Source organism: Macrosteles quadrilineatus, unplaced genomic scaffold (assembly GCF_028750875.1).
Source record: "Macrosteles quadrilineatus isolate MER2022 unplaced genomic scaffold, UCM_ALF_1.0 Scaffold_3__2_contigs__length_128488019, whole genome shotgun sequence".
Classification (NCBI taxonomy): domain Eukaryota; kingdom Metazoa; phylum Arthropoda; class Insecta; order Hemiptera; family Cicadellidae; genus Macrosteles; species Macrosteles quadrilineatus.
In genome coordinates this window covers 128,257,058-128,282,664 of record NW_026542596.1, presented here as the reverse complement: position 1 = coordinate 128,282,664, position 25,607 = coordinate 128,257,058, and the positions used below count along the sequence as shown (strand labels likewise).

The 25,607-nt window shown below is 34.7% G+C and overlaps 1 protein-coding gene across 2 annotated transcripts; it reads right to left on the bottom strand.

Annotated features, from left to right (window-relative positions):
* Nucleotides 1–9,618: 9,618 nt before the first annotated feature.
* LOC128990493 (arylsulfatase B-like) lies at nucleotides 9,619–24,352 on the bottom strand. 2 transcript variants are annotated; one of them, XM_054412866.1, is made up of 11 exons: nucleotides 24,265–24,352; nucleotides 21,581–21,689; nucleotides 20,347–20,506; nucleotides 19,986–20,209; nucleotides 18,641–18,875; nucleotides 17,333–17,490; nucleotides 15,844–16,000; nucleotides 13,302–13,442; nucleotides 11,719–11,910; nucleotides 10,536–10,664; nucleotides 9,619–9,934 (listed from the first exon to the last, which is right to left on the bottom strand). In XM_054412866.1, exons 1-11 carry the CDS (start codon nucleotides 24,306–24,308, stop codon nucleotides 9,690–9,692), a joined length of 1,794 nt encoding a protein of 597 aa, XP_054268841.1. In that variant the 5' UTR covers nucleotides 24,309–24,352; the 3' UTR covers nucleotides 9,619–9,689. The 2 variants fall into 2 exon arrangements, with proteins under 2 accessions (XP_054268841.1, XP_054268842.1); XM_054412867.1 differs by lacking the exon at nucleotides 24,265–24,352 and adding an exon at nucleotides 23,671–23,762.
* Between the last annotated feature and the right edge of the window lie 1,255 nt (nucleotides 24,353–25,607).

Here is a 25,607-nt window from a genome sequence, read left to right as displayed (position 1 = left end):
ACTTGCAGATATCCCTAACGATTCGCGCATCCTTCCATCCACCCATCCTACCTTATTGTTGTCGTGGGTCAGGGTGGAAGACGTCTTTAAAGGTAGGTTCTTGGGAGGTTTACAAATCAAATAATATTGGGCCACAGTATGCATTAGCCTGGTCACAACAGTACAAAATACTATACAGCAATTACTAATTCTAATATTTATAATTACACATTAGAGCTTTCAAAACACTTAAGGGATTCTTGGACGCTGTAACATGTTATATTTAGCAATTTATGTTTTAACTATTTTTTTAAGGCTTGGTTCTTAAGGGATAATGGAAGTGAGTTAAACAGCTTTATGCCAATGTACAATGTGTGTGTTTTTTTAAAGGATGTTTTGTGTTTAGGAATTGACAAGTCAAATGAATTAAGCAGTGTGTATTGACTTTTAGTAGGGAAGTCAAAATCAGAAAGTTTTGTTTCAAAAAGGTCAACAATTCTAGAATATAGATGGAGCGAATAGTCAAGATTTTTGAATTGAAAAAGTACTCTGAAGGACTGACACTTACGCAAAGAGAAAATAGTTCTCAAAGCCATCATTTTGATTTTGAAAAACAAATTTGGTTTGTTTGTTCTCAAATCAACAAATTGCAACAGCTTATGCTAGATGGGGATAAATGAGCCCATAATAAGCGGTTAGCAGCACATCTAGATTTTTATTGTTTCTGAGATTGCGTAAAACAAAAGTCCCAGAACTGAGTTTACTTGAAATGTGTTTGACATGGCTGCAGAAACTAGGCCTCTCGTCTAAGATCAACCCTAAAAAATTTAGTTTTAGTTTGATTTTGTTCAATTTATTGTTTTAAAATTATACTCGACCTCGACATAGGAGCACAAACGATAAGTCAAGCGAAGAAGAATGATCTGCAGGAGTCAGTATTTGCTGAAGAACGTGTTCACGAATATTTAATTAATTACTAATCTTGAGGATGAGTCCTTTTAGAAAATTATTCACCCATTAGGAACACGAACTACCGAGTCACACTCAATGGCAGTAACTAATCCTTTGTTTACAACTAATTAAATTAATCAAAGGTCTAAGAATTTGTAGCATCCTAGTAGACAAACGGGCAGAGTTATCCCATATATGTGTGCACCAGGGAATGACCGTTTCGTATAAACGTCATATTAAGCTCTCTGTTTTGCCTAATCTATCACAAACTGGCTTAAAATAACTTTGGAGCCTATTGGAATCCACCCTGTTACTGGACCAAACAGAAAGTGTGAACCATCTTTTTGTAACTAAATTAAAAGTGTTCCGGTTAATCTTCAAGCTACTTACTACAGCATCTCATACAAACATGCTTGAAGCTTGGTTGTATTTATTATGGTTCTTTAATCATTGCTGGAATCTGAAATACATTAAATGTAATTCACAGTAATTAAGTTTAGCTAGAGCTATGCTGTATACTCATTTGAGGATTAAAATCTTAACCAACGGCTTCTTTCAATTCGCCGCTGATGCCGCCTAGTGTGACCCGTGCTTAAGAATGACTGTTTCTGTCATTCTTGATTGGCGTTGGAGTCAATATTTTCTGATGGATTAAGTGCTTGCTAGGAAACACTATCTCATCAGAAATCATGTGTATGGATACACTATACCATAGATTAAACATAACTATACCCAACAATTTGACCACGGGTTGAAAAGTAACGGTGATTTACTACATTAATAACTCATATCCCCAGATAACATAATAAGCTTATTCTTAACCCAATAATCATTTCGTGCTCCGCCCCTGTGGTTCTTAAATCCCCCAAGTTTACACTGGACATTCGTATTTTAAAGGAATAAAAAATCATGACAGACTCAAAACGATAACGTCAAAGTAGGATTGTTTACATCTATGTTTATGTTTCAAATTTCATATTGATATTGTGCATATAGGGTGTTTTCAAAATTCAAAATCAACTTAATGATTTTTTCAAAAAGTTGTTAAATGTATTATGTTTGTATGTTGAATTTAAAATTAAAGTTAATACAGCTTAATGAAAGTTTAGGATATGTCAATCACGTATTTAAACTACTTGACCAATAGAGATGATGGTTTTCTATCAATATACCACAGGGCTAAAAGTAATTTTTTAATTAGTATTAGAAAAAGTATTTTTTAATTTTAATTTTAATACTCTCCTGTCTCCTGGGCTCTGCCTTGACGGCTTCCAAAGTTGCTATGTTATTTTTATGAATACAGCTAATATTATAATTGTATAAGTGATACACTCCATGGGGTTGAAAATGATTTAGTTGGTATTTTATCAAAATTGTGGTAATTTATTTGTGAGTTAATAATTTTTCATAAAACATATCCATGGAACATAATTGATTATTCACTTTGGCGGTCCGTTGCAAAGCCATTGACAATGATTGAGTATTAGCATTATTTGCAATGATCTTACAACTCGACACTTGAGTACAGTAATTCTAGGACAGGTGGCGTCGTCCTGTAATCCAGCTACTAGGAGGTTACGAATTGTGGTTATTTATAGGCATGCACTGTGGATGCGATACTCCCTACGAGTGAGTACTACGACTATCTGCAGTACTATCCTGAAAATTAGACCAATTCGTATATACCAAGGCAAAAATGTGGTTCGGATTCCCCTATAAACTGTAGGTCCCTTAGTTGCCATTAGCCGTACGGCTATTACTTAACAGCTGTGTCTAAGGAATAAGTAGGCCTTAGTCACTAACAAGACAACAAGATCGTGCCACTCATCCTACACTCATCTCCATTCATACTTGGCTTAAAATACCTACTTTGTATGGTCGCCATTTAATTGAAAAGTAATTAAGTACACATTATATGTATATGTACATGTACAACAAACATACTTTTCGTATAATTTAAAATCTTTATGCTTTATTAGTAGATTGCTGATAAACAAATTCATAAAACATTTAAATAATGTCACAAATTTGAGTTTGAGAGCCTTTTATCGTAAACTAGCTGTACCCGCGGGCTTCGCCCCGTTTAACTTCATAAGTATTCGCATGGCTCATTCACGTCCTGGTTGATGTTCGTTCGCTACGCTCACTCACCTTTAGGTTGGAGCTCGTTCGCTGCGCTCACTTGCCTTCAGGTTAGCTCGTTCGCTACGCTAACTCGCCTCCAGGTTGAAGTTCGTTCGCTACGCTCACTCACCTTTTGGTTGGAAATTAGCTGTTGTCATAAATTTTAAAAAAAATTAATAGTGCTGCACCCTCTTGGTAATCCTTGTAACTTTTATGCTATTGCACATCATAGAACAGAACCAACTTATTTAATTGAAACAGCTGTTAAGATTCATTAATTCCTTTTAAATATGAAAAATCATAAGATTAACATGGGGAACTACAGAGCCACTGGGGCGGAGCCCGAAAGGGTTTTTGAGATAAGAATATGCTTTAATGTTAATCGGGAATGTGAGCTATCATCATGCCAAATTTCAGCCCAATCCGTCCAGTAGTTTATGTGTGATTGAGCAACAAACACACACACAAACATACACACAAACATACACACAAACTCACAAACTTTCAGATTTATAATATTAGTAAGATACAATTAAGTATCCAAAACCAATTGTTCTGTGTAAACATAATTTAAAAAATTAATGTACTGTTGTGCTGTATTTGTTTTATACAGATGTTAAGCACGATGAGAAGACAGGTTTAAGAATTTTGCCAATGCCTTGCAAAATACAAACATACGGAGACGTTTACTGTTATTCAAATGGGTTCGAATGTTCAGACTTAAGCTCGATAAGATATTTGGGAATATGTTAAATAATAGTTATTTCTCTGAAAATCAATAACTTTGTAGGTCCTGATGGAATATTTATATTTAGAATGGCCCAGAAACTAATAAAAGCGTTATACGGAAGCATTGTTCTGAACCAACCGTTTAAACCCATTAATCTTTATTATTTGTTTTGAATTTCACAGAATTGAATTGTGAACAGCAATAAATAATCTTCGGCCTTGAATGGTTAATCTAGGATTTTCCGCTGCTTACGAAGAAATTGTTTGTGTGTTGAATCCAAACAGATTACGCTAAAACATTTCCAAATCAGTTACCTAACGATTTACGTTGTTTTTGGAAGAAAATACACAAACTACACCAGCTGAATATCTGAGTGTAGAAGTTATTGACTCGTAAACAATTACTAGTGTTGACCGCTTAAGAGTGAGATAGTGTGAGATACCCTAATGTAGGCCAGAATACCTAAGACAATCAACCCCCGCGTCATCGTGGAATAGTAGATTTTTGTACGATGAATCATTTTTTTATGTAGGAATTTAATCTAATTTGTAAGATCAAAATCATCTGTGACACGAAAAGTAGGTAGACATCTTTGTTTGCAGTTTAAGTTAAAATGTAGTTTTTTCCAATCAATTATTTAAGATGGGGACGCCACTATGTGCTTATTTTAACCCAAATATTAGTGAAGGATGAGTGGCGCGATCTTGTAGTCTTGTTAGTGACTAAGGCCGGCATATTCCTTAGACACTGTTAATTAATAGCCCATGGCAAGAATTGGTCTAATTATCAGGATATTACCGCGGAAAGTTTTAGTACTTACTAGTGCGGACGTTTAATCCACACCAGGGAGCATTCTATCCACAGTGCATGCCTATAAATATCCACAATTCGTGACCTCCTAGTAGCTGGATTACAGGACGACGCCACCCGTCCCAGTTTCCCTTATGGAAAGACGATGTGACACACGTACGGATCGATTTGCCCATCCTTTACAAAAATGGGTGTGAATGCAAAAGAGAATAATGTTTTCCTACAGTCATCCGACAAAGTTGGCTTCCTTGTACTGTTTATAGTACAGAAAGCTGCTAATTGCTGCATATACTTTGTCGTACGGTTTATACTTTGGCGCACATCAGGATTCCAACGAGACAACACAAAACAGCGTGGTTCTATTATGCACGTAATCCGTGTACGCTTTGGAAATAGGTTGGCAACACTAAAAGATAATACTATGAGCAGCTGATTGACTATTATAACTACGATTTAACCTGTCATTTCGTGTTTATAGTTTATTTTCTCTTTTCGGCATTTCTAAACTCTCTGGACTTTACTTTTAAACGTTTTTAAAACATTCCTACGATCTTAATAAACAAGAAAATACCTTTAAAGCATTTTTTAGGCATGGAAACCACTGCAAATTACAAAAATATAACTATTTTCTCAAGTCGCGGAGCACATTGCTTGCTGAGGAAAAAATAGCGTAGTGATACGGACCGGGGACTACTTTCTCTAGGGCACCTATTTGTGTTGCCAGCTGAACCTAAAAACGTGTTCATAACGTTAACGTTAACGTGTTGTATAGTGTTTGAAAGACTGATTATTTATATGCTTTATAGTGACTGTAGGAAAAATATAATGTGTAACACGAGTGCAAAAGGCCTTTGCTGCACTCGAGATCATTCCGTTGTAAACGTTGCTCTCGTGTGCAGCAAAGTGCCACCTTGCTCACTAGTTACACAAATAACTATTTTCTACACTGTAGAAGGACCCAAAATCTACGTGGGTGTTGAGATAACCATACAAATTATCTAAAAAATTAATCTTGCTGCTTGATTCTAATCGGCATCCTGACACGAAAATGCTTTCTGAAACTAGTCAAATAACAGAATGTGTAAACATTTTGTTAATTGTTTGTTGTGTTTATGACTCGTCATTTAGAGAAACCGATAGTAAATTAATCTTCTCGAGCTTAAATTGGGAAATTTGAAAGTCCGAATAACATAATCCTATATCCATATTGAAATGGTAACTAGCCAATAGCAATCCTGGGTCGGTATCTTTGTAGACAAATTTACAGTTAATTTGGTCCAGGATTAATCCTCCGAAAGATTTAGAGGGGCCATAATATTACAATAGAATATATGATTAACAATCCACCTAATTTGGTTCTTGTGAATTTCGAATTTGATGCAATCAAAATGATTTATTTACACTAAGAATCAGTATATATTTGATTTTTGTTACTAAAATTGTTTATGGGTGTTTTGACCGTAGAAAAAGAATTGTGAAGTAGTAAAGTGGGTTGGTTGCTGAGTGTTGTGACTTTTGTGATAACGGAACTGGAACTGCAGAGATTTAGGAAGACACAAACACTGACTGATGGAAGTGATAAGAGATTTGGACTTGATTTTCCTGTTTTTAATTAACTGCAGACAGGCCATACATATTAGGCTTTTGCAGTATTGTGTTTAATGGTTTGCCCTGCTAAGACTGGGACGGTGGCGTCGTCCTGTAATCCAGCTACCATTAGGTCAAGAATTGTGGACATTTTTATAGAGATGCACTGTGGATGCGATACTCCCTGGTGTGGATTAACGTCCGCACTAGTGAGTACTACGACTATCCGCAGTACTACCCTGATAATTAGACCGATTCGTTAATACCAAGGCAAGAATGTGGTTCGGATTCCACTATAAACAGATAGTACCTGGGGACCAAGCTTTGCTCGGGGAAAATCTTTAGTTTACTCTGAAAGCAGTCTCAGTATTGCAGATACAAAAATCCATTCCCAAACTCTACACTGCTCGTCTTTACTTATTCCTTCAGCACTCCCTACGACGTGGACCTGTTTTTCTATAGTAGTTACAGATGATTTATGAAATCTCGTTGTGTTTACTTAGCTTGTCGGCCGTAACTACATGTTGCTTGGCATGTTTAGTGAGTGGTATCTGGGTAGATGCGGTCATATATGCCTAGTAAAATACCCTTACCCCTTAATAAGCCTGGTAAAAATTACATAAAACACGTAGCCTATAATTTATTCTTGTTTTTTAAATTCACTTTCAAACGTAAGTACAACTGAGCCAAAAAATCAAATATCCACCATCAATTAATAATGAAGCCCTTGGAATGGAAAAATCCATGGGAGCATTATGCACAAAATTACCTGGAGGCATAGATAAAATAAGCTGAGCAGAAAACAATTTTGTGTCTTTACTAAATACTAAAAGACTTTCTTTAGCCATGTTAAGTCATTCATGATAGGCCTATCAAATATTTAAAAATTACGTTGCAAAATTTAATGCAACTTTAGTGATTTTCCTTATAAATTATCATACTCCTACTGTTTACCTATGATAAAGGTTGTTGACAAGCTAATGGGAGAAAGTATGTGTCAGATTGCTGATACCGTTTATTTTCAATTAGCAAGAGCTGGTCAATATAAATAGAACTTGTGTTTAAAAGTCAATGTTAGTGCCCTCAATGATCAAAAATGGGTAGGCTTGAAGGCTTTGGGGGCGCCGTAATATTTGCAATCAACTTAAATCTCCAAGTCTGTATTTATGTCATCAAGTCATTCAACTGATGTTGTCGTTGCGTTTTGTAAGATACTAGATAAACTAGTAAAATTCCCATAACTCACATTTCCTTAGGAAAGCTGACCTAAACGTAAACATTGCTATCTCCCTGAAGGCCAAAGCATTTCCTTATTTTCCTCCACTTGAAGGGAGGAGAGGAAATCGTCCAACTCTTGCAACCAACTCAAAACGAACACAGGAGTTTCCTCAATAAACCTCCACTGATTGGCAAATGAAGGTGTTAAGGTCCTTGGAAAGTTACAAAAACACTGGTCTTATGTTGTCGTTGACTAAAGGATTTCCAATGACATCAGGACCTTATCATCCCCCGTGGAATCTTGTAATTTTTGCAATGGTATCTGGTAGTCTAATAGCCTAATGATGCTACGCATAGGAAAGTTAGAAAATAGGTGGTGTTTTTTTACAAAATTCTAACAGTAAAGTTCTAATTCTGTTCGTTCGGTACAGGCTTACTACATACATATCATGGATCATGAACACAACAAAAAAAAACAGAGATTACGAATTTAAGGTTAATTGAGCGGTTTGGATGATGTCATACCGGTACGGAGATTCCCTTAGTGGAGAGCGAACAGCTGTTTAAACAAAGTAATGTAAACAGATTATAACAATGCAGCATATGATCTTATGGTGTCAGACAGTAGATAGTAGACAGCTCTACGGTATAGTCGGCTCGGGTACCGTTTTCATATTCTTTTATTGTTTAGCATCAGCACAGGCAAGGAAATAACTTAGTAGTTACTTCCTTATCTGTAGTTTCAGATAAAGCATTTAGCTTTTCAATCAAAATTGTCTTGAGCAAAGTCAAGACGGGTTGTGCTAGTAGTATAATAATGCACCTGAATTTGTAGCAGTAAAAGGCAATTTTTTATGTCACTGTTGAAATCGTTAACAAGATAGGAAAAATTATCCATTTAATTTATTTGGTATACATTTATTGGGGTTTGCCAATGTTTGGAGTCACAGCCTACACGTAACTAAACAAAAATCTACGAACTATTATACTCAATGGTGGGATATCACGTTCAGTCCATTACACAGAAAACATACTTGATAACTAACACATTGCAGACAATTTATAATTTTAAAGCTTACACAAAATTGCAGCAATATTATTTTTTTGTTTCATGTACAGTATAATACCCCCGCCGCAGCAAACCTGCAGACTAAGCGAATTTCCATTTGCCTGATTGGATTTACACTAAAATGTCTCCTTAAAAATATCACATTTATTCCCTATTTAAATAGAATGAGTTAAAACACATACTTAGGTTTGCTGCAACAGGGAGGGTAAAACTGTTTTTTTATGTAAAATGTTAATAGTTAGTAAGAAATAAAAACATTTTCCAAATTTGGGCAAAATATGTTAATAAACAAGCAAACTACAACAGTTTACTTATTCTCCATAAGAATAACATAGGAATTTTAAATTTACAATTTTTTGGAATTTTCTCCGTAACCGATAGGCGCATTATAACGCTTCAATATACTAAATTATTTGTTTTTTTAAGCTCTACAAAATAGTTTAGAAAGAAATTGCAAAATTTTATGTTTTTTGGGTGAAAAATGGGAAAAACCCACTTTTACCCCATAAAAGCCCCCATAAACCCCCGTTCCCATGGTCCGATCATGCTGGTTCGCGAACTCGTTCGAATAAACGTAGGTTTACACGTTTGTACCAAATTTGATCAAAATCGGATCATTTTTGCTCGAGTTATCGCGCTAACGGACACATATATAAATATATATATATATATATATATATATATGAATTTGAACGAATGGTGTTTTTGGCCTCTAGGGACCTCAAAACGAAAAAAAAATCGGTCCCGGGTCCAGGTCTTACCATGAGTACTACGGTAATAGCTTATTCCCTATATGGGAAATTCGCTAAAATGTAACTGTAATTGATACAAATTCATATACAATCCTTCCCTCAAAAATGGCATTTTTATAAAATATCACACGCATGAAACCGATCTCTGAAAAGTGATTTTGTAAAACAAAGTTCCCTTTTCATATATGATGAACAGAAAAAAAGCAATTCTTTTTTATCGTTAAATACTGACCCAGATATGTAATTGCAAATGTCTTTGAAATAAAAAATTGAATCTTGAATAAAAAGTGTAATCATCTGGGCCTCTTTCGTTCTTAAACGCTCATCCTTCACTCATCATACATTTATACACACTCTGTTATACCACCAGTGTTATAACAACACCAAATAGGCAAATATAACATAACCTATTCAGTGCATGGTTATTTCAACGTATATTGGCGTGATGTATTTTTAACATTTCTCCGCATCACAAAAAGTCAAGCCAGTTTGTCCAAGTGTTGTTCCAATGGATCGGATAGCTGCGGGGATCTTCTGGTCGGTTATTTGGTGCCACAGGTTGGTAGCTCTGCAGTATGGACATCAGCTGGTTTACTGTTTCCGGAAACTCTGCAGCTAAGTTCCGTTTCTCGCAGGGATCTTCCAGCAGGTTGAAAAGACACGGGGATAGATGAGGTTTACACGCGGTGGCATCCAGTGTACTCTGTGTGGGAACTGGTAAAAGAACAGCTGTGAATAACTTTGTGAGTTTAGTTTGAGATACAATATATAAATGCAACGCTGTATTTAACTACAGTACACAGAATGAATAAACCTTTTCATCTGAATAACCTTAACTGAATCAAACACACATGAAATAACCTTATAACCTGAAGGGACTTTTTGCCTAAATATTCTGAAACAACCACTAGACAGATTTTCAATATTCTTCTATTGAAGGAGTATTTTGAAAGAAAGGAAAGGAATGTCAAATCCACAGTTAAAATGTTGTGAATAATTGTTTTAAAAATTAAAACAATATTTATCAATCTAAGTACAGCGTAAGGAAAAATTACGCTAGTATTTTTACAATCATTGACATTTACAATTAATTTAATAACGACAAGCTTAGACTTTTTAAGATCGAGATTTTTACATTAAATTTTAGATTCAATCAAAGTCTTCCAATGCATTTTTTAAGTAATCTAATACGAAAATCGTAAAAACTGCAGCTACACATTATATTGTTAGGCCCATTTCTAATCATAATTAATACCTACTTTAATAGCTATAATTATTATCTTAGATGTGACTTATGACCATTATATCCACAAACCTTCATTAGAAGTGTTTGAATGTTTTCTTTTATTCATTTTCCTCTGCATTGCAGAACCAGTTTCATTGACATCCACAATAAACATTGTGTCCCTAATATGAATTACGTGTGGAGTCACTTTTGGAGTTGCTGGAAAATAAAAATCATATTGTTTTCTTTGATTAGAAAATAAAAATGCTTGAATACAAAATGCTGTGTTAAATTAAATAATTAATTAAAATTATCTCAGGCTTAAGACTGATTAGTGATTTACCATTTCAGTGTTGAATTATTTATACTAGAGGACGTCCAGTGGTTGAAAACTCAACAAAAAAAATGTATTGGGCAAACTTGTCTATTTTCGTCCTGGTCCTACGCTGTGAATAACACACGTGATTGGAACTTCTTCCATTTTTTTTTTTTATTTTCTGTTTGTTATTTCGCCATCAGAATGGCAACCCATGGCCCATGACATTTTTTTTTTAATTTAAATTAATTTTTTTGCATATTTTTGAGCCTATTTTAATTTATAAATCGATTTTGCACTTCTACAGGCAAATATTTTTCTAACCATATGTGTAGATTTTTCCTGCGATGCGCACAAGCTGAGAAAAAGGATTTAAAGAAACATGCTTGTCTATTAATATATATATTTTAGTCTAATTTTACAAACCGTCTGTTGAACGATCCATTGTATTCAACAAAGGAGTTTTCATTTTATTTTAATTCTAATAAGCAAGCATGTTTCTTGAAAACCTTATTTCTCAACTCCTGTCCATTGCAGGGAAATCTATGCTTACTGTTAAAAGGATATTTCTCTGCAGGTGTGCAGAATATTTTTTTTTATTAAACCAGGATAAAAATAAGCACAAAAAATTTACATGGGCCTTATGGGTTGCCATGCTCATGGTGACGAAATAACAATGAAATATACATAGAAAATCAAAACAAATGGAAGAAATTCCAATCACATGTTTTATTTACAGTGTGAATAGAAGAAGTGTGACATTACATATTTTTGATTGAGTTTTCAGCCACTGGACCACTTCTAGTACTGATTAATAGTCTGAAGCTGAAGTGACTTTTAAAAACTAGCCTGATTATTGTAGCTGACAATGTGTTTTCCATGTAATGTTTAGATGATTAATTGATTCTTCCTCTTATTATTATTATCATTGTTATTTTAAATCTCTTTCCTGCTTACCTATTTGGGAAGATAAACACGAGACTGTAGCCGCTGTCCTCATCTTCAAGATATCAGAGTCACAGGGCAGAGGTGATGTAGTGTTACTAACAGCTTTTCCTGTTTCACTGTTCCTTATTTTATTCAAATCATAAGCCACTTTGCCATTCAAACGTCCGTAAAACCCATCGTAAGCTCCGTTGTACGTTCTACCTGGAACAAACATTGACATCTTCACTTCATTTTGTTAAATTTAAGGGATATTTTTATTGAATGATTCTAAATTAACAAATAAGCCTATAAGATTTTGTAGGAGTTTCTGGTATTGGACTGATAAATTATAGACATTGGATACTAATAAATGAGTACAAATTATTATATGAAATAAATGAAACGGATTCTAATATGTTGACTTTCTTGCAAACCACTTAACATTAATTATGTAGACACCGTATTGTAGGTACAAAAATATTACTAATATTATGATTTATTGTAATAAGCTATGACAACTTATTTAAGAGCAGTACCTAATGCTGCTTCATTATACCTTTGCTGATTTGTTATAAAAAGTTGTATTTAATTTTTTTTAGTTATATTGGATTTTTTGTTATTCTCCTGATTGGTTTTCATGGTATTTTCATGTATATATCAATAATACGTGAAAAGGACATAGATAACAACTTTTTTTATTTATTAAACTAAGGAAACTGCTAAGATGACTTTTCCCGCCAGCTTCCAGAGGTGAGTTGACAGTTAAGTTGTTAATTTCATGACACTGTTTCACTTTCGATCGATGTTACTCAACCGAAATTTGACGGAGATACTTTCAATTTCAATGAAGCAGGTAAACTCTGACGCCAGTTTCACAATGAGGTTGTGGCCTTGCCATGGTCATGTGATAATTTCCTGTATCACTAATCCACAATCCACATTGTCATCATCCGATTGCTCTTACAAAACTATTTTAGTTCATTCAACATTTAAGAAGACATTTTTTGAATTGCAGATTGTTTTTATAATAAATTTTAAAATTATGCTTTTACATGGTTCTGACCGATGTTTTTGTGTGAACATTTCATCTCGTTTAGGAATTTAGGAAGTTTATTTGTTGCTGTAAACTACAGGGTTTTGGCAAAGTATGCTGTATTAAATTTTCAATTAGGAATACACTATTCCAGACTTTCATCTGTAAAAATATTTTTAAAGATAAAAGGTGCACCCGGTCCCAGGAAAATGTTTCTTTTCTTCATAGAAAGAAAAGTTTATTTAATCTGAATTTCACTAACCTGGTCAAGTAATAAGAAGTCAGTGAACCTACTATAGTTTGGCTGCTTAGAAAGCGACCTGCACGCTAATGCTAACCAATGCTAGAGGAGGTCGCTTTCTAAGCGGCCGAACTATATTGTCTTGGTGATGACCAGCCTTACAACAAACTCCTTACAAAAAGTTATAAGCTAGCTAAGCCCTATGTGGTTCAAGCTTTTTTAAAGACTGCACAGTCAGTGTACGGATTTTGAAAGAAATAGAAGGATTTAACAGTGATCATGAGAACAACTGACAATTTTTGCTGATCTGTTTTCAGTTAGACTATGCAGTACAAGTACCAGTGACGAGTTTCCAGTTGCCATGCCTCAGTGCACCAATTTTCCTCTGTTTGTCGACATTATGCAGCATAGTTGAGTACGGTGGTTTTGTCTTCTGTTGCAAAGAGGGCCATTGACTTACACCGTCTAGATGGCTTGTATCTGAAAGATGCATTAGGTAAGTCATGGTAAAATTAGAAACACTAGTTTGAATAACTCCAATAGCAATATTATACTGACTGCAAGTATTTTTCTCCAACTTATTTATATTTTTATCCAAAAAGTATTTATTGTATTAGCGATTTCCCTATAGGGAAGTAGCTATTACCGTAGGTGGCACGGTAAGACCTAGGCCCGGGACCGATTTACTTGTACATTTTGATGTCCCCAGAGGCCAAAAACACCATTCGTTCAAATTTTAATATATGTATACTAGCTGACCCGGCGAACTTCGTATCGCCTAAGTTATAGGTTTCCCCTAAGACAGACCGATGGAAAGAAAGTACCGTTACGTTTAATTTTCAAGATGATCTCGTTCGCATCGCTCAATCACGTCCTGGTTGAAGTTTGTTCGCTACGCTCACTCACCTTTGGGTTGGAGCTCGTTCGCTACGCTCACTCACCTTTAGGTTGGAGCTCGTTCGCTGCGCTCACTTGCCTTCAGGTTAGCTCGTTCGCTACGCTCACTCGCCTCCAGGTTGAAGTTCGTTCGCTACGCTCACTCACCTTTTGGTTGCAAATTAGCTGTTGTCATAAATGTAAAAGAAATAATAGTGCTGCACCCTGTTGGTAATCCTTGTAACTTTAATGCTATTGAATATCATAGAACAGAACCAACTTGTTTAATTGAAACAGCTGTTAAGATTCATTAATTCCATTTCTCATAAGGTTAACATGGGAAACTCCAGAGCCACTGGGGCAGAGCCCTTTTAAGAATTTCGAAACGGGAAATAGTTTACTTCCTATTCGCATACCTACAGAATTTACACACCAAATTTCATAACGATCGGTGAAGTCGTTCCGGAGGAGTTTGCAGACAAACACTGTGACACGAGAATTTTATATATTAGATAGAAGATATATATAGGCCTATCTATCTATATATATATACGTCCGTAAACGCGATAACTTGAGTAATTTTTGTCCGATTTTGATGAAATTTGGTTGAAAGGTGTAAGGCGGGATAAACTTGAATGAGTTCGCAAACCAGCATGATCGGACCATTGAAACAGGGTTTTACGGGGGGTATTATGGGGTAAAAAATGGTTTTTCTCATTTTTGACCCTCAAAACACAAAATATCCCAATTTATCTCATTCTAAACCTTTTTTAAGAGCTTAAAAAAACAAATAATTAAGTACATCAAAGTGTTTTTTTTACAATTATTGGTTACGGAGAAAACTCAAAAAATTGTTATTTTAAAATTCCCATGTTATTCTTATAGATAATATTGTAAAATGTTGTAGTTTGCTTGTTTATGGATATATCTTGATAAAACTTGGCAAATTTATTTATTTTATACTAAGCTATTAATATTTTACTAAAAACCCCACTTTAACAGTTTCCTTGTAGCAGCAAACCTAGGGACTCGTTAAACCTAATGTTATTAAAATAGATTTAATTGAAAATCAATTCCGACAAATGGAAATTGGCTTAGTCGGCAGGTTTGCTGCGGCGGGGGTATTTTTTTTATTTAAGTTAAATTCAGGTTTTTAAACCACTTTAATAACATTAAAGTAAATTACAAAATGTTACGTTTTGGTGGTCAGAAATGGAAAAACCCAATTTTTACCTCTTAAAACCCAATTCCCATAGTCAGATCATGCTGGTTTGCAAACTGTAGGTTTACACATTTGTACCAAATTTCATTGAAAAGGGATAATCTTTTCTAGAATTATAATGCTGACATACAGACATCACACACACATATATGCATTTGAACAGATGGTGTTTCTGGCCTGTGGGGACATGAAAACGAAAAAGAAAATTGGTCCGGGGTCCAGGTCTCACCACAAGACTTACGGTAATAGCTTATTCCCTATATGGGAAAAACTGAACTCCTTTAAAAATATCTAATGTGTGTGTTATCAACCGGTTAACAGACCTTGATGGTAAATTTAATAATTTCTTTTACCTTTATGCATTGTTAGTCTGGGTTGGAATAGAAAATATTAACATAATTATTGTATAACATATGGTTACGGTATATCCTGTAAATCCTTTCAAAACATAAAAATGTACAATTTTCAAACATATTTTTACAACAACTCATTTTTACCCTATTGTGTTCCTGTGTACTTTTTGGAGGGCTCCAGGATGTGTTTTCAACAATGGGGACCGTTGCCTACTATTTTGATTTTTACGAACACCTCCACGAAAATATGTACATCAGCAGCATTTAATGATTTAAAATGTACATTGAAGACTTTGAATATTTGTTTATATTGGGTTTTAAATCAATGTCCCTCTTCACGACCCAGAGCCTCTACTGTTTACATTTGTTTTATACATTTTTTGTTTACAACTCCACCTTTAACAGTTCCAAACGATCATATAGTACCAACCCAAAGTTTGGTTGCCAACTCCTGCAGCCTCCAGTAATGTAGGCAGCCAGTCCTGTACATTGACCAGGCCTCTGTGAACTCTGGGAGTTGACTTCAGTAGAGGACTCCAGATAACTCCGACACTCCGCACTCCACCCTCCCACAGCGTGTCCTTGCCCTGGATATCATGGTAGGGATAATTTTTAGAACTAATATTAGGTACATACTTCTTTGATTTAGGCTATGTTTTGATGGTGTTTTGTTTAGTGGAATTATTGCGGACATTTTCCATTAGGAATAGCAAAAATACAAGTTTTGATTATTACATCGCAGGATCTGGAATCTGATTCCATCCTCAGTTGAGAGAGTGCCTAAAATGTAACGATTAAAATACAAGCCCAGCCAAAGTCAAAAACCTTGTTTTATACTAATTTTTAAGACAAATGTCGCCAAGAATACCTTGAATAAAAAAAAAATATATTGCTAATTTTATATTTTATGTATTGAAGTAAAGAATATCAAAAATAAAATCAATATAGTAAAAAGTGGCGTAGTTATTCTTTGTTAATTAGTTCTGCTTTATATATATCTGAAAAATTTACAATGCTATTTTAATCTTATGTATAAAATGTAAACATCTTTAATTCTCGATTTGTGTATTTCATAGCTAAATTCCCTTCGTAAGATGTCTTTGACAGAATGTTCTAAATCTGTGGAATATGCAATCAACAGTTAGAAAGCACTCAAATGTATAAAACAGTGACAAATGGTAACTGATGTTTATGGAATCGTCTTGTTTATTGGCTTAATTAATTATTATTCATGATACTTTGTTAAAATTTAGGCCCATGCGACTTAACTAATACTTATTTTAAGTAGCACTAAAAAGGATCTAGTTGTTTAAGAAGCTAAGAAAGTTTTTAACTATTCATAGTCAGAACTCAATTTAGCTTTTCATATGCGCCTCGGCAATTTATGACGTCCTCTTCTGGTATTTATAATTTCATTATTTTTTTTACTGGGACAGTGGTGTTGTCCGGTAATCCAACAACTAGTAGGTCATGAATTGTGGATATTTATAGGCATGCACTATGGATGCGATACTCCGTGGTGTGGATTAACGTCCACACTAGTGAGTACTACAACCATCCGAAGTACTATCCTGATATTTAGACCAATTTGTCAATTAAGAAAAAAATTTGGTTCGGTTCGGATACCACTTTAAACTGTAGGTCCCTTAGTTGTCATTGGCTATATGGGCTATTAATCAACAGCAGTGTCTAAGGAATATGTCAGCCTTAGTCACTAACAAGACTAAAAGATAGCGCCATTCATACGACACTCATCTCCATTCATACTTGGCTTAAAATACCTACTTTCTATGGTCACCATTTCAGATTTAAGTTTTTAAGTATTAAAAGTATCAAAGTATTACAGTATTTAACTTATTTATGCTAAACCAGACAATTAGATCATAAAACAGCTGTAAAAGTAAGAAAACTCGTCTAACCCCTCTTAGAGGCCAGTTGGAAGCAACGTTGCCATTGAATCCATTAGTTGCACCTCCGTTGTCAGATAGGAACAGTACAATGGAGTTGTTCAACATGCCCTTCGCCTCAAGAGACCTCATTACACAACCGACAGAGTCGTCCAGTGCTGTCACCATTGCTAGAACAAAAATATCCAATCTGAAGACCAATAAAGTATAGCGTTTAACTATTGATATAACCAGACATTCCATACCACCATACCAAAACCAACAAAAATAACACCATCACTGTGTGTGGTAAGCACTGTTGTGAGGTGGGTAGGCAACATGCTCAAAAGTAGGGGAGCACAAGCATCTCTGTGTGGAACGGTGAGAGAGGTCAAGGCCCAAAGAGGGTGTCTACAGGGTGGCATATTGTCACCGAATCTATTGAATCTGATGATCTCCTCTCCGAGCTCAATGCACAGGGCATGAGTGGCATGCTCAGAGAGAAGGGACAGCGAAGCACTTGTGCCACTGAGATGTTTCGGGTGAATTTTGTTTACGTATTGCCATTGATGGTAAAGGTTTTTGTAAGTAGCCCTAACAAATGTTTTGTGAAATTAATTCATTTTATTAGCACTTGCAATACAATTTTGATTCTACATAATCAATAATTAATTATTAACATTTAATTAATTTAATGTTAACACTTCAAAATTAACACAACTGAGGGGAATGTAGATATTGCTGCCATCTCGATTGGTGACGTCGATGCCACCGTGAAAGCGGTGGAATTATGAGATATTAGCGCAATCGTGGAAGCAATAATGATGTCTTTGCAACCTGGGGGAACATATAGATTTTGCCACTACTATCTGTAGCGCTGATGATGTCTTCATGACCGAGGAGGGGGTGTAGAGATATTGCTGCAACCACAAGGTACGATGACAATAACTTCATGGCCGGTGGGGGGAGATGTCGAGATGTTCTTGCGATCACGAGAGTTGCTGATGATGTCATCACGACCATAGAGGAATGTGCATATGTTGCAAAAAAATAAATGTCAAATTAAATTCATGTTAGATTACATACATTCATGTAACTTTAGGTTAAGTTTTAGATATAGTTTTTGACACCATTCCATATACTGATGTACAAACATGAAATAAAGACACTTTGATTTGACCTGTTGTTTTTGTAAACAATAAATTTAATTTTCTGAGGTCAAACTATCCACTTTTGAAACGCTTAATGCAGGAATATGTATTTTTAAGTTTTACACATTTTAATAAATTTATATTGTTGGCTCTCCTTTATAAAGAAGCGCTTGATTCAACCAATAGTTACCTGCAAATTTCTGTCTCTTTTTGTCTGGAATGTAAGAGAATCTCTTGACAGTTTTGTCATCAGCTTGCAGAGGAGCGTGAGGCAGATCATGGGCAAGATAGAGGAAGAGAGGTTGAGAATCATCGTGATCTCTAATTATCTGCTCAGCCTCCTTGGTGAAGAGATCTGCGGTGTACATACCTGCAGCGTCCCAGCTGACGTTCAAATCACGATGGAAATCATACCCTGGATGAGGCTGGAGAAAATACAAGCATAAAATACCCCCGCCGCAGCAAACCTGCAAACTTAGCGAATTTCCATTTGCCTGATTGGATTTAAACTAAAATGTTTCCTTAAAAATATCACATTTATTCCCTATTTAAACAGAATTAGTTTAATGAGTACTTAGGTTTGCTGCAACAGGGAGGGTAAAAAAGTTGTTTTTAATGTAAAATGTTAAAAGGTACTGTGGCTTAGTAAGAAATTAATGTATTTTCCAAATTTGATCAAAATATGTTCATAAACAAGCAAATTACAACAGTTGACTTATTCTCCATAAGAATAACATGGGAATTTTAAAATTACCTTTTTTTTTATTTTCTCCGTAACAATTAGGCGCATAATAACGCTTCAATATACTAAATTATTTGTTTTTTAAGTTCTACAAAATGGTTTTAAAAGAAATTGTGAAAATTTGTGTTTTTAGGGTCTAAAATGGGAAAAATCTATTTTTACCCCATAAAACCCCCCATAAACCCCCGTTTCCATAGTCCGATCATGTTGGTTCGCAAACTCATTCAAGTTGATCCCGCCTTACACCTTCAAACCAAATTTTATCAAAATCGGACAAAAATTACTCAAGTTATCGTGTGGATGGACACACATATATATATATATATATAAATAAATAAAATAATTACTAAAAGGGTACTTTGTTATATATGTTTTAATTTTAATATATGTGTATATATATGTATGTATATATATGTATATCTATATATATATATATACAAATTTGAACGAATGGTGTTTTTGGCCTCTGGGGACATCAAAATGAAAAAGTAAATCGGTCCCGGGCCTAGGTCTTACCATGAGACCTACGGTAATAGCTACTTCCCTATAGGGAAATTTGCTAAAAGAGCACACACTCCTTAGAGATTTATTTTTTTATATAGATTGTATCTAGTTTAAAAAAAATATATTGTTGCTCTTTATTTGAAGATTGGTGTTAGCTACTTTATTTGTTTGAGGGCTTATTACAAACCTATATTATTGGCTGAATCTGTCTACCTACTCGTACTAATCAGTGATGTATTCGTAAATTGAAATAATTTTTTTTAATCCAACTTATCATGATTCCTCTAACCTCATACCCCATATGTGAGTAGTGGTCTTGATGCCCAAGCCAGGAGCCGTAGTGAGAGTCAAAGCCTCGCCTGGCTGGAGTATAGTTGGAATGGAAGAAGCCGAGGTGCCACTTCCCCACTGCATGGGACTTGTAGTTCAAAGACTGTAGATACTGTGGGATTATACGCTCCGAGAGTGGGAGACCCCATGGTTGTGGAGCGTATATCACATCATGCTCCATTCCTACAGCATTTAAACACTAAATATATAATATTATACGTTTGTTTCTTCAATGCAAATTTTTGAACTGTAGAAACCATCGAAAATTTTAATATAGGTACCAACTACAGGCTATGATGGTTTACAGAAGATCTGCTCACCATTACTGATGGGGTGTCTGCCAGTAAGCAGGGCAGCCCTGGCTGGTGTACAGATAGGCTGAGTGTAGTAGTCCTGTAGAATGACACCAGAGTATGCTAGGGCATCAATGTTGGGTGTCTGGAACTGGTCTGACCCATGGAAACTGACATCGTTCCATCCCTGGAAACACAATATTAGAACAAAACCATGGCTGGTGTACAGATAGGCTGAGTAGTGTAGTTGACGTCGCTCAATTCCTGGAATCATAATCCAAATGTATGCAAAAAGTTCAGAGGGTTTATCTTTTTGGTTTTGTATTCATGGAGAGGAGGTAAAATTTGTTTATGCACCCAGGTGGTCAACCAGTAGTGTGTGAGGCTTCTGAATTAACCAGGAAAATCTCGATTTAATTTTAAAAACCTCTACTCTGTTAGAAGCGGACCTGAGATTGTTCACCATATTTCTTCAGGTAAAGTTAACATGTGACCTAAGCCTTAAGAGGAGAATACTCTGGACAAACTGTGTCAGAAAGTTGGATGCTATCCTGAATGCTGCATGAATCTGCACACATACAAACTGCATCCTGTATATCTACCTTTTTAGAATACACGTCCACACTTACACTACCGCACAGTATAGGTATATGTACTGGTATACAGACATCAAAAGCCTTCTACAACTTTACTGAGGATCTCCCGCATTGGCCATCAACCGATTGGAAAAAGCGCCACCTTAGCGGCCTTGTCCACTATGGAAGATCTGGTCCTGCCTGCTACGGTATTTGGTAGCACAAACAGTTTGGATTTAAAAAAGTACTTATGTAACAATAACACGTATGTGTCAAACTAACTTTTTATGTATGGCATATTCTTTTAACTTCTATAAGTTCTTTGTCCAAGTCCATTATCTCACTAATGTACCCTTTCTTCATTAAGAGGTGTGAGTATCGTATTTGTTTGCCAAGACATAACATGAGCATTTTGAAAGTTTTATTTTTTAAACCAAGTCAATGACACTGAGTAGTATGATATTCTGGTTAAGCATAATTTACTTTTGCCTGCAACAGAAGGCTACAATAGATTTTCTTTTGTCCTACTATACACATGTTTCTACATTTTATTTTTGGCGTAAACTAGGCTACACATACTGATAATTTTATCCTAAGACGTTATCAAAGTGACTACTGATAACTATTTCTAAGTGCACAGCTATGTTATTCTTATTGAATATTTTATTTTCTCCTTGTTTTCTCACCAAATCATCTGCCAAGATGATAATTATGTGAGGAGAAGTTTTAGAAGCTTGAACTGAAGCATCAAGCCACCAAATACTTGCAAACAGACCCAGCCCCAATAGGACTGCACTGAAAATAAAAATAGTTTGGTTACAGAACAAAAATTAGGTACGGTAGTTACTGATCTAAAATAATCATCTAGTAACAAATAGTACACTCATTCTTCTTGAAGCATCAATAAAATAATAATATTCCTATCAGCATTTGGGTTTAAATGATCGAATAGTAAATTTCATTACTGGAAAGTGGCATTCTCCGGTGTGTACTCAAGTTTCATAAGTAAGGCAAAGCCAAACACATGCAGTGGCGTAAGTACAACGAGCGATCTTCATCTCCCGCGGTAACGGAAATTACATCATCTCATTCAGCAGTTGTGTCAAAATCGTGAACATCTTCTTTGGTCATGTAGACAGGTAGGTCTTGTGATTGCTGTCGGCGGTGTCAGGACCTCAGTACCCCCTGGACCCTGGAAGTTGGCGCCCTCCCGCACTGCAGGGGTTGTGGGGGTGTTATTTATGCCGCTGAACACATCCATGTACGAGGTAATACGGAGGACGGGAATAATTGGCTCTAGTGCTGGAAAATTACTTTCGGTATGGTACGTCAAACATTATACGTTATAAGTGGTTATGAACAATACTTTTCATCATGACACAAAATATACTTACAAACAGAATTAGCAGTCCTCGGTAAAATAAAACTATTATACTGTATTTCCTAAGTAACATTAAAAGGAAAATTGAAGCAAATGGGTTATAACAACCTAAATAACAGTAACATAAAAATTAGAAGTTCAAGTTTAAGGTTACGTTTATTGTGCAGTAAACACAGCAATAAATTAGTTTCTGCATGTTTCTGTTTACATTTGTGTATGGTTGAAGAGTAAAAACGGCTGATTTTTTTTATAAAAGGAATGATTGTAAACAAACATTAGCACACAAATGAAGAACTGATTGACAGGAAGGGAAAGTAAATTAGAGCAAGTTAAAATCAGCTGATCGGTTTCAACTTTAAACTGATAAAACTTAGAACTTAAACTAGAGTTTGGGAAACAATTATATTACTTTTTTGTATCAGCTGAAAAATAGTGCACAAAGTGAGTGCGAGGCGAAGCCGAGTATGTAAGAGCTATTTTCCCGTACGAGGCGGAGAAAGTGCCGGATAATAACTTTCGGTACGAGTTATGAACGATACTTTTTATCACGACGCAAAAATACACAAATACAGAATAGCAGACCTCAGTAATATTACAACTATTTTATTTCTCAATTAATTTGATTGAACATCAAAATAAAATAAAATAAAATGTTCTAAAAGGAAACCTACGTATATTTCTCAATACATTTTGTTCAAATATCAAAATAAAAGTATAAAACAACTTTGAACAATACATACAGCTGATTCAAATCATTAAATTAAACCATAACAAAACACTAGCGCGCGTATTGAATAAATAGAGAACTAATTGAGAGCGAGGGAAAGTAAATTTAGAGCGAGGGAAAATCAGCTGATCGATTTTCCCTCGCCCTAAATTAGAGCTTGGGAAACGACTACTTTCATTGATGTCAGCTGTTATCGAAAGTAGTTACTTTCGTTACGGAGTGATGAAAAAACTATCCATGCTTCAAAGAGATCAGTTTCATTTTAACAACATATCTATTGTTGTCTGAGTATGAGTTGTTAACTTTTGATGTTTCGTTTGTCTATAAAAGAATAAAATTTGAAAATAAAAAATTTACTTATTAAAAACACTTTACTGTAGCTCAAATCTTTTATATTTTTATTTTAATCAAGATCGCCAATTCAGAAATAGAGCTCATGCTTTGCAAGTTTATATTAAAATTCAAGAATTGTATTTAAACATGGTTCTTTTCACATCACTCTTTCCTTCCAACTAAATTTTGTATTCTTACAAAATTTCAGAACCTTATTGTAAATGTATATATTATATATGTTGTAAAAACATACAAAAAATAATTTTCTTTAGAAACGAATGCTCTAAGGAAGTGCAGCAATCAGAACATGCAAATTAATAAATCTTTTTACTTACAATATCACTGCCAAAGAGCAAAAAATATAAACAGATTTCATAACAGATGTTTGCAAGTATACTTATAGGCAAGGTCTTGGCTCCAGACTCTAGTTAACTCTAAATAAGACTACTAAATTGAACATGTAACGTTGCTATTGTAAACCCAGTGTCTTTGTCTTGAAATTAGGACTTGGATTGTCTTGAAATTAGGACTTGGATTATGTGTCGGAAAAGTAAAAAGCAAATAAGGCTTACAAACTTCTTATGTTTAATCCGCATCCGGTAATCAAATTAAGATGTTACACTCTAGAAATAATCTTAAGGGATTAAGTTTGAGTAGTTTTCAGAACTGTTTGGTAATTCTTTATCCCCTTTCATCAGAATATTTGTAATTTCGCTTTTCTTCTTCAGATTATTTAAAACAAAATTTTCTAATTAATTAATACTTCATCCCAGTACTTAACGTTTTTGTTAAATACTTTATTTCTGCGAGAATGTAAATAAATTATAATATAAATGCACATTCCCTCTGGTAAAAAAAATCAAATAATATCTCTAACGCAGTGAAACATTTATTCATTTTAGGGATAAGTAATTGCAATGTTTACTTACAAAGTCATCATGCACAGAATGAAATATGTTTTTGTATCTTTCATGACTAAGAGAGGGGGCAATCAAGAGGTCTAAAGGTTAGGTCAGTCCTACACTTCACTGCTCAATGGACAACTGACAAATCACCACCACTGATAACAGTTGATAACACATCCCCCAAGGTCACATTAGGTCCATCCTTAAAATCTGTTTGTAATTAGGCCTACTACAAAATTTCTGCTTTATACCCTCTATTTTGGAAAAATTTTAGACTTAAATTAATGGTGCTTCAAAAGGTAATAATAACCCAGGTGACGCATATCCAGGTGAAAACTTTGGAGTACCTCAAGGCACAATTTCGGAGTCTGTACTGTTTATTTTAAAATGATTGCTATATGCGGTAAGTTATCTTCAATATCCCCCTTAGATTTTGCCTGCAGTAGATTTTGTGTTTACAGAACACAGAAGAAGTATCTAATGAAATTTGGCAAGTTTTAACTTTAATAATAATGGTTTAATTTATATTGTTGCCAAAAAACAATTTTATGTTTTTCAGCAAACTGAAGTACACTCAGCGCCTGTTTAAGCCAGCAACAAAGGTTTTATAATTTTACAATAAAACCATAATTCATACACAGAGGAAGCTTAGAAAATACAAAGCTTTTAAGTTCCAGACTGTACCAAACTTAGACTCCAAACTGTACAGAACTTAAACATGCACTTATGCCTTCTATTCGTGGTGTCATTCGGAGAACTATTTTTAACAGTTCCAGTGATTGTTGGCTGTCAGTTGGCGCTCTAGTCACTTCAGCTGCAAGGGTAAGCTCTTGAACTATAAAACAAAATAATAAATGTACTTAATACATGTTAGTTTAGTTTCAGAGAATTTTCCTATAGGGGAAATTATTTTACTAAAATACACACTTTATTAGCCTCCCTGTAGCAGCAAACCTAGGTACTCGTTTAACCTAATGTTATTCAAATGGATTGAAAACCAATTAAGAAATATAAATTCTCTTAGTCAGCAGGTTTGCTGCGGTGGGGGTATTTTAAAGTTTAAGTCTTTAGAAACAAGTGAATATTAACCTCTAAGTAATAAAAATAAAACTGAAATTTATTTTAATTGTTATGTTTAGTGTTTAAGTGATTTTTAGCCTTTGTACCAATACTAATTATATATCCTTAGTTTTTCCAAAAATTAATCAGCCAAACTTGAAAAAAGTCCTCTACATTGTATTTATATTCTTATTTTGATTGGACTATCTGCATTTGAAACATTTTTTTTTATAAAATCAACCCTTTTCAATAATGATAAATATAAAATATAGCTATCTATGTCTAGCTATATTCAGCAGATGAATTTA

Excerpts from the sequence above, each read along its gene's own strand:
- LOC128990493 (XM_054412866.1), bottom strand. The coding sequence starts at position 24,308 with ATGAAAGATACAAAAACATATTTCATTCTGTGCATGATGACTTT. Across the intron at positions 17,491-18,640 it reads AAAGAGACAGAAATTTGCAG|CAATGGTGACAGCACTGGAC; the intron begins GTAACTATTGGT and ends TTTTTGTTCTAG. Across the intron at positions 13,443-15,843 it reads AGTTGGCAACCAAACTTTGG|ATACAAGCCATCTAGACGGT; the intron begins GTTGGTACTATA and ends TGCATCTTTCAG.